Here is a 9,268-nt window from a genome sequence, read left to right as displayed (position 1 = left end):
ACGTGGCTACTGGGGGAGGGGCTATGGGGCTAAAATGGGTTGCTAAGGGCTACGTGGCTATTGGGGTTAATGAGGCTACGTGACTACTGGGGCTCTTAAGACTACGAGGCTACTGGGGATCCGATCCTAAGGCTACTCGTGTTCTTAAGGCTACGTGGCTGCTGGGGCTCCTAAGAGTACGAGGCTACAGGTGTTCCTAGGGCTACCTGGCTACTAGGGCTCTTAAGGCTGCAAGGCTACTGGAACTCTTAAAGCTACGAGGCTACTGGGCCCTTAAGGCTACGAGGCTACTATTACTACCTTTTTTATTTTCTTCTCTTTCTCATTTTCCGTTTTATTATTATTATTTTTTTCCCCTCGACTAGTTTTATCTTTTTTTTTCATTTTCCTTATGTTGTGCAAAACATTTAATTAGTCAGATGTATAGTTCCTTTTTATTTATGTTATCTGTTTCATCTAACCCTTTGTCTCTCTCTTTCTCTCCCTACCATTCTCTTTCTGTTATTTTCTCTGTATATCATTAACTCTCTTTCTTTCTCTCTCTCTCTCTTTCTTTCTCTATCTTTCTCTTTCTTTCTCTCTCCCTCTCTCCCTACCATTCTCTTTCTGTTATCCTCTCTGTGTTATTCTCTCTCTCTCTCTCTGCCACTCTTTCCGTATTCTCTCTCTCTCTCTCTCTCTCTCTCTTTGTTAACGTCATTTCTCTCTTTCTTTCTCTCTCCCTACCATTTCTTTGTTATCCTCTCTATGTCATTTTCTCTCTCTCTCTCTCTCTCTTTCTCTGCGAATTCCCTTTTCGTATCCTCTCTCTCTCTCTCTCTCTCTCTCTCTCTCTCTCTTTCTCTCTTTCTCTCTCTCTCTCTCTCTGCCATTCTCTATCCTCTCTATATATCACTCTCTCTCTCTCTCTCTTTGTTAACGTCATCTGTCTCTCTCTTTCTTTCTCTCTCTCTCCCTACCATTCCCTTTCTGTTATCCTCTCTATGTCATTTTCTCTCTCTCTCTCTCTCTCTGCCATTCTCTATCCTCTCTATCTCTCTCTCTCTCTCTCTCTCTCTCTCTCTCTCTCTCTCTCTCTCTCTCTCTCTCTCTCTCTCTTTCTCTTTCTCTTTCTCTCTCTCTCTCTCTCTCTCTCTTTGTTAACGTCATCTCTCTCTTGCTAATACATTTGCTTGAAATGTGAGTGACGTTTGCAATCTTTTCTCAGGCTGATTGCAACTGCTCTCTCCCGGACATCTTTGTTCGTTTGCAACAATTTACTTCCTTGGGTTGCAAGTGTCTATTCACTTCTCTTTTTGTGTTTGTCTCTGTTTTTTTTCTATATGATTGTTTTGTTTGTCTCTCCTTTTAATTTCTCTCTTCCTCTTCATTTTTTTCTCTCTCCTTTCATCTTTCTCTCTCTCTTCTTCTCTTTTAAATTTTTTCTCTCTCTCTTCTTTATTATTTTCTCTCTCTGTATGTTTGTTTTTGTCTCTCTTTTCCCCTTCATCTTTCTCTCTCTCCCTTTGTTTTTTCTCTCCTTTCATCTTTCTCTGTTTGTTTGTCTTTCCTTTCTTCTCTTTTCCCCTTCATCTTTCTCTCTCTCTCCTCACATCTTTCTCTTTCCCTCTCCTTTCATCTTTCTCTCCTTTCATTTTCCCGTCTTTCATCTTTCACTCACTCTCTCTTTCTCTTCTCTCCTTTCATATCTTTTCCTATGTCCTTTTCTCCATTTGTGCCGGTCACAGTCCGTATAATCATATAATGTATTTTTTTATTTGTATTACTTTTCTTAATCCATTCTTTTGTACTCTTTCCTTTTTTTCTTTTTTTTTCGTTCGTTACATCAATCTGGTTCGGTATAATTTGTAATTATAATTTGTGTTATACTTTAATTGTCTTCTTTGTGAATCAGTATAATTATCGTCTGCCGTGTGTAAAGTGTGAAGAAGACACACACAAATATGTGGTGTGCGTGTGCGTGTGCGTGCGTGCGTGCGTGCGTGCGTGTGTGTGTGTGTGTGTGTGTGTGTGTGTGTGTGTGTGTGTGTGTGTGTGTGTGTGTGTGTGTGTGTGTGTGTGTGTGTGTGTGTGTGTGTGTGTGTGTGTGCGTGTTTGCGTTTTATATTGCATGAATTAAAATTCACCAGGACACGTTATGCCATTATTTTCATTGCAGTTATTATCTCCCATTCAAATATACATTTACTTTTGATAATCTGTCATTTTACTCATCACTTCTAAGTGCTGGTGCATCTTTCATTGCATTGTCTTTTATTTCCAAATATAACGAACTCTTTTATATTTCAATTGCATTGGTATCAGTCATCATAAAATACATCCGTATCAGCATGAACTAAAATCGCATTTATTGATATAAATATCATGAAGTCTAACGCCCATTCTCTCCGATCAAAATCCATGCAACTTTTAAAAGCAGAATGACTATCCTTGCACGTTGCTGTTTATTCACTGGCGTCGCTCTTTCATGTGCGCCGGGGTGATCTTGAGCCCAGTGAGGCGGCGGCGTCGTTTTTAGCGTCTCCCGGGCTCGTCGTACGCCTGGCTTCGCTGTCCACGGCGCCAATAGACGTTCCGCTTCCCTGGCCAATCTATTCTGCCTGACCGTCGCATGCGTGGCGAGGCTGCCCTGCATGCGTCCCGGGCTCTTGCATAGACTGTATCTAAAACATGCGAGCCGCTCGTGTCGACACGTCTGGATACACAGGCATACACACGCACACGCGCTCTCCCGCTCGCTCTCACACGCTGTCGACAAAACCGACATGCTTTTCGGCTGAAAGGTTAAATGAAACACCTGGGGTCTCCTTTGTACAAAATATATTCACTTTAAGAAAAGTGCAATTCTAGACGATAACTTTGGTAACAAGAGAGTGGGGGTTCAAGAAGGGACTAGTCTGTGGCCTGCACTACCCATGTAGGTCAGGGGCGGCTGGCAGGGGGTCGGCCTGCACTCGTGGCGAAATCCAATAGGTCATCATCATCCTGTAGCTGACCACGACCTAAGTCACCCATTCACAGGTCTTCGGGTACCACGACCTGCGGATTGTACTTTGTCCCGAAAGTCCCAATGGAAGGCCGCAGCCTGCACACCTCGCAAGGCCGAGGAGGAGCAGCCGCGAGGCCGAGGGGCAGATCGCGCGCATCTCCTCGACCTTCCTTCCTTGAGGTCGACCTCGACGTCTGCGGCTTCCATTGCTTTTCTTATTCCGTCTCGACCTTTTTTTTATTATTAAATGCTCGTTGAGGATATCTAAGGATACAACTTCTTTGTAGTATCGTTACCTTAAAAAAAGTATACCATATATATATATTCTTTTTAGTATCATTACCTTAAAAAGAAGCATACCATATTCTTTTTTTTAAGGTTTCAAGGCGGGTCAGGTCTCAATAACTCTTTTTTTTTTTACTAATTCAAATAGATTCTGTACACATTAACCAAGAATTTCCACAAATTCTTACACTCCTCTGCCTATTCTTTTTTTTTTCTTTAGTGACTTCGAAAGCTGTTCTTTTTCCATTAAAAGGGTAAAGGGAATTGGAGGAAGGGATGACTTGGCCGTTATGAGAAGCCTTTTTTGAAATGTTATTTAGGCCTAGGCTGGGAGGCCGCCACAGCTGTATCTTATTTTTTTAATTATTTTTTTTTATTTTTTGCTTTTTTGTTTTAGTGCTTATGGCATTTAAAGGAACCCGAATACAAAAGGGATGGGAGGAGGAATGTTATTCTTAAAAAAGGAAAGCCTGTTTTGAAGTTCTGATCAAAATGCAGTCAAAATTCAAAAAATTAAAAAGGCAAAATATGAGGAAAACGAATATGAAATGGCTAAAAAAAATCAAGTGATAAAAAAGATATATACAAAACAAAAAATGAAAGGGATAACAATCTAACAATATCAAAATTAACAAATTTGAAATAACTTCATACTCTACCCACAATTCTGAAGAGCAAAATTGAACATGTAAACGACACACACATGCATACGCATATCAAAAAGAAAAAGAAAAAAAGAAAAAGAAAAAAAAAAAAAAAAAAGAAAAGAAAAGAGAAAAAAAGAAAGAGAAAAAAAAATAAAAAAAATAAAAATGAAAAAAAATATATATATATAAATAGTATGCATGTATAGAGCAGAAATGATCATTATACAGATTAACCAACTGTTAATACAGAATGAATCGGTTTTGTTGCGTATTTTGCAATTGCAATAAATAAGCGAACATAAACTGCCACATGAAAGGGACAACTGAAGAGAAAATCAAATCAATTAGTGGCGTATAATGAATCATATAAGAACTTTTATCCTTTGTTTCAGTGTCGATTGAGAATAATTTAGAATAATTTATTTCGTAGATGCAAATAAATTCACGAAGAGCAGAGATGAAGATGCTAAATACATAAAAATCAACAAAAATGACGGTAAAATAACAACAATGAAAATCACAAAACAAAACAAATAATTTTTTAAAATTTAGAAGAGGTGGGGGGGGGGTTATCTATACAATTTTTGTTTTTATTAAAGGGTGGGTCAAGGTTCGTATTCGTCGAGTTATCAAAAATTTATTCAAAATATCCTTCAAAATAGTTCAAAAGAGAGGAAGGGAGGAGGAGGAGGAGGTTCAGGAAGAGGAGGAGGAGGAGGAAGGGGGAGGGTTCAATAAAGGGGAAAGGAGGGGTGTGTGTGGGGGGGGGAGGGCAGGGAATATAAGGGGTCTTTGAGCACATGTATAGTTTTAACAAAGATAGGGGGGGGGGAGAAGGGGGGGGAGGGGGGAATTGTTCGTGCCAAGTTATAAGGACAACGAGGTCTATACAACACCAAAAGATTTTTTTTTTTTATACACTTAGCATACAAAAAAAGCATCGCACTTCCATGCATATCATTAAAGTCGGAATGGCCAATCTGGTCGTGAACTGTCCAGGATTCGGGTTCTGATCGACTTATATCTTAGCACTGAACAGCACTACACACAATATCAATAAATATAAACAAAAACTGTTTTTGTTTTGTTTTTTTTATAATTATCTTTCTCTCGCTCGCTCGCTCGTTCTCTCTCTCTCTCTCGCTCTCGCTCTCTCCCAAGTAACTTCTACAGCGAAAGTGAACCTTAGCGTCTGATTCCACAAGGGTCAAGATACACAGGCATGACATTGGAAAGTGACTCTTACCAGCGTGGTTCCCGTTCGCTGAGGATGCCACGTGTACAGATGCAAATAATGACCGTATACATGAGGTTGTGACAAGTCCGGGTAGTAATTCTCAAGGGATTATAGCTCTTTCTTCACGCGACTGATCAGCATTATAGAGTTGTACCATGTTCATGAGTTTGTTCACAGTGCACACAAAGGGAAGAACAAAATGGTATTTATATACATACGTACGCGTGTATATATACATATACATAAATATAAATATATGTATCGATATATACATATATAGATCTATATATATATGTATATACATATATACATACATACATACATATATATATAATATATATATATATATATATATATATATATATATATATATATATATATATATATATATATATATATACGGTATATATGTTTTTTTGTGCCCGCGATGTGCACAGTTTACAAGAAAAAGGAAATAGAAAGCAAATGAGATGACGTCACAAAAGTGGTGTTCAAGACCGAGCTGCCCTTTTCAAGATTGAGACATGTTCTCCGCCCTCTGACGCGCCCCTTCCGTTGTTCCATTCATGAATAGAACAAGAACAAGATGAACAAAGAACAGAAAATGAACAAAAAATGTCGCTGGGAATATACAGATGAGAGATTCAGTTTAGAATATACAATTATTTTCAGTAACGAATGAAAGAAAAAGAAAATATGAAATCGAATTGAGGTTCCTTCCTTTTTCCTCTTTGCTCTCTCTCCCCATTAAAATAATAATAATAATAATAATAATAATAATAATAATAATAATAATAATAATAATAACAATAATAATAATAATAATAATAATAAAAGAAAAACCAAAGAGAGAGGCAACAAATCTAATCCTCCAATGCACAGAAAAAATAAAAAATAAAAAATAAAAGAATAAAAAAATAATATATATATATATATATATATATATATATATATATATATATATATATATACATAATTGTTTTCTCTCTCTCGCCCAACACCTCCGTCCTTCGCGCGAGCACTTCAGTCGAGGTCACTGCGCCGGCGACCTAGCTTCTGTGGGACGCCGCTGAAGGGGCGGGGGGTTGGAAGCACCGACGGACGTGGGGAAGGAAGGGGGAGAGAGGGGAAGGAAGGGGGAGAGGGTGGGTAGGGGGAGGGGGGAAGGGAGAGGGGAGGGGAAGGGTGAAGGGTAGAGGAAGGGGAGGGAAGGGAAGAGGGGAGCGGGAAAACTGGGGTGAAGAAGGGGGAGGGGGAAGGGGGGAAGCAAGGGGGATAGGAAGGGAAGGTTGGGGATGGGGAAATCGGCGCCATTTTCGAGACGAACTTATCAATGAAAAAAAGAAAAAGGAAAAGGAGGAGGCCTTAACCGTACACCACCACCCTCAAAAAATAAAATAATAATAAATAAAAATATAATCATAATAAATAAATAAATAATAATGCTAACAATTGTGCTTCCCTCCCGCGTGGCGAATCGGCGGCCCAAGCACCTGTTCAACGGGCGTTCAAACAGCCTCGCTTGGCTCCCCAGATGAGAACAGCGGCGTCTTGGAGAACAGGTCAAGACGTCTCAGGGTGATACTTGAGTAATATTTTAAACTAAGAGAGACAATTTAAAAAAAAAAATGAAACATAATTATAGAAACAGTTATGATAATTATTATAATCATTTAATGTCATTGATAATAACATTTAAACTTTGTACATACAGTAAATGAACAACAAGGATGTGAGAAAACAGCCTTAACGATGTCTTTCATACAGAGTCACCATTATCCCATAACATGAAGGAAAAGAAACAGCGAAATCGTCCAAATAACTTATTTTACACGCTAATAAAAATCTCTCTCTCTCGCTCTCTCTCTCTCTCTCTCGCTCTTTCGTATATAAGTCAAAAAATGGATGTTATGGAACAACGCTGTAAACATCACTCTCTCATTCTCTCCTTTACACATTTGTATGCTCCTGTCCGCAAGTATCACATGAACTCGACCCCAACGGCGTCTTGAAGGATCTCCACCACTCGCCAGCGGCCTAACGGTCCTCGCTCGCTCGCCCTGTGATTGGTTGGCGGGAATTCAAATTTTCGAAACGGGCGAGCGGGCCAACGGTCGCTCTTTGCCCGGGTGAATCAACATGGTGTAAAAAAAAAAAATAAAAATAAAATAAAAATCATGCGTTGCTATTGCTTTGCCCAAAAAAGAAAAAAAGAAAAGAAAAAAAGATACTTGATTTGCGGAACAACTGTCATGTACAATTCTTATCTTCATATTCTTTTCTTCTAATTTATTCACAGGTGCTTCGAGGCGATTAGGGTTGGCGAGGTGGACACTCTTACAAGTTCACGCTGAGATGAAGTAGAAATGAGTGTGAGCTGCGACTAGGTGTGTACAGAAACGGGAAGCAAGATCAGGTTGGTGAAAGCAATTGTGCACAATATATACATATCAACCTGTCCGGTGCTACAGCTCTTAGAAAGTCTTTTTTTTTTCTCTGATTCGTAACTACTATTTTTTTTTTTACGTATGAGAGAACACAAACAAGCTTATTTTCCGAGCATGTTCATATTCGTGACGTATTAATTTTTTTTTATACACTCTTGAGCCGACACACAGAAAACGGTGAATGCGAAACGGCAAAGTGTTGCTGTCTCTCTTTTTTCTCTTGTATATATTTCTTCTTTTTTTCCAGAGTTTCTTGTAAAACACAAAAAGCCTTGCGAGCACTTTTGGTGTGGTTATATTTTTTCCCCTTTTCTTTTAAAAATTTTCCTCCTTTATCAACCTTTTCATCACTTCTGTTTTCCTCATTTGACTAGCGCAGTTTTGTCCGATGAACGAGGATATATATTCAATTACTCCGTAGAGACGAAAATCTAACTGATCACTAGAGCAATTGTTCCTTATGGCACACCAAAACAGGAAGAGTTTTCCGTCACTGTACATGCAATGGTTGATGAGTCTCCCTAAAATTCCTTAAACTTTCACAAAAGGGTTAGAGTCCGTAATCTCACACAGTAGCCTTAAAAATATATTTACAAGATAATATTAAATGATGTAGACGGAGAGCCTTCCAACTCTCTCGTCCTTGTAATGCTTTACATATCACATAACAGAGCCTTAAGAGAAAACATGACAAGTCCTTGCTTCTGTTTGCGAGAAAATCTGACGTCGGAACGCCCCTCTGCTTTCCTCGGCTTTGGGGGGGGAGGGGGGGCGGTTCTTGCGTCGGCTTGATGCTTGCTGGATGACTATTGGTGGCTGAGTTCCTGGCTATTGATACGGTTAACGGACTGCGTGGTTGCTGGTCTTCCGGAGTGGGGGGTGGGGGTGGGGGGGGGAGTTGCAGGTCGTTAGTGTTCGGTTTCCACGGGAGAGGGTTACTCACAACGGCTCTATGACTCGCCTGACAAGTCTTCGTGTTACCATCGCTGCAGTGGGCGGCGCGGGAGCGAAGGAACGCGGGTTTCCCGGCGAGCGCTTCTCCGCTGCCCTGCGCCCTCCCTGGCGAAGGGCTTCGGCTCCAGGGCGCTCCGGGCCGGGTCCTCGCCATGGCGCCGGAGGCGGGCTCGGTCGCCACGCCTTCGTCTCCCTCTCTTTGGGCCATACAAGTGCGGCGCGGCGTCGCAGGAGGTGTAGGGTGTCGCCGCGAGGGGCTTCCCGCGCGCGCCCCCGCTGCCTGCACGAGCCACGGCGGCCGGCGCGGCACCTGCGGTCACCCGCTGGCGTCCGCCTCCGCCGCGGCTCGGGATCAGAGCTGCGGCCGCCAGCGGGGGTGCGCCTGGCCGCCCGCCCTTCGTAGCATCGGCGGCGGGAGGGCCTGGGAGGGCGACGGATGCTGCATCTGCATGCGCGGAGGCAGCATCGAGAAGAGCTGCGCCGAAGACTGCGGCGCCTGCATCTGCGCTCGGTACGGCAGCTGCGAGGGCATCTGCTGCGGCGCGCCGTACTGCTGCAGCTGGCTGGCGAACTGCGGCACCTGAGATGGAACTTGCGGGATCGACATCGGCGGCTGCAACATCTGCGGCGGCATCTGCGGCCCCTGCGGCAGGAAGTGGGATGGCCCCTGCGATGGTAACTGAGAGTGTTGTTGGTGTTGCAGCGAAGG

At 41.9% G+C, this 9,268-nt stretch overlaps 2 protein-coding genes across 2 annotated transcripts in view; both read right to left on the bottom strand.

Moving 5' to 3' along the window:
* Positions 1-8,582: 8,582 nt before the first annotated feature.
* The window catches only part of LOC113809566 (antifreeze protein Maxi-like), a 702-nt gene continuing 16 nt past the window's right edge, over positions 8,583-9,268 (bottom strand). The window contains exon 1 of the mRNA XM_027361196.2: positions 8,583-9,268. This exon is cut by the window's right edge and continues 16 nt beyond it. Coding sequence (XP_027216997.2) covers positions 8,583-9,268 — 686 coding nt within the window.
* Positions 9,185-9,268, bottom strand: part of LOC113809576 (uncharacterized) — a 51,629-nt gene continuing 51,545 nt past the window's right edge. Inside the window, exon 4 of the mRNA XM_070144206.1 lies at positions 9,185-9,268. This exon is cut by the window's right edge and continues 441 nt beyond it. The gene's annotated coding sequence lies outside the window, so the exon portion shown is untranslated.

The sequence above is a fragment of the Penaeus vannamei genome, chromosome 31 (genome assembly GCF_042767895.1).
Source record: "Penaeus vannamei isolate JL-2024 chromosome 31, ASM4276789v1, whole genome shotgun sequence".
NCBI lineage: Eukaryota > Metazoa > Arthropoda > Malacostraca > Decapoda > Penaeidae > Penaeus > Penaeus vannamei.
Note: the sequence above shows the minus strand (reverse complement) of the source record. Positions and strands in the feature narration are given on the sequence as shown.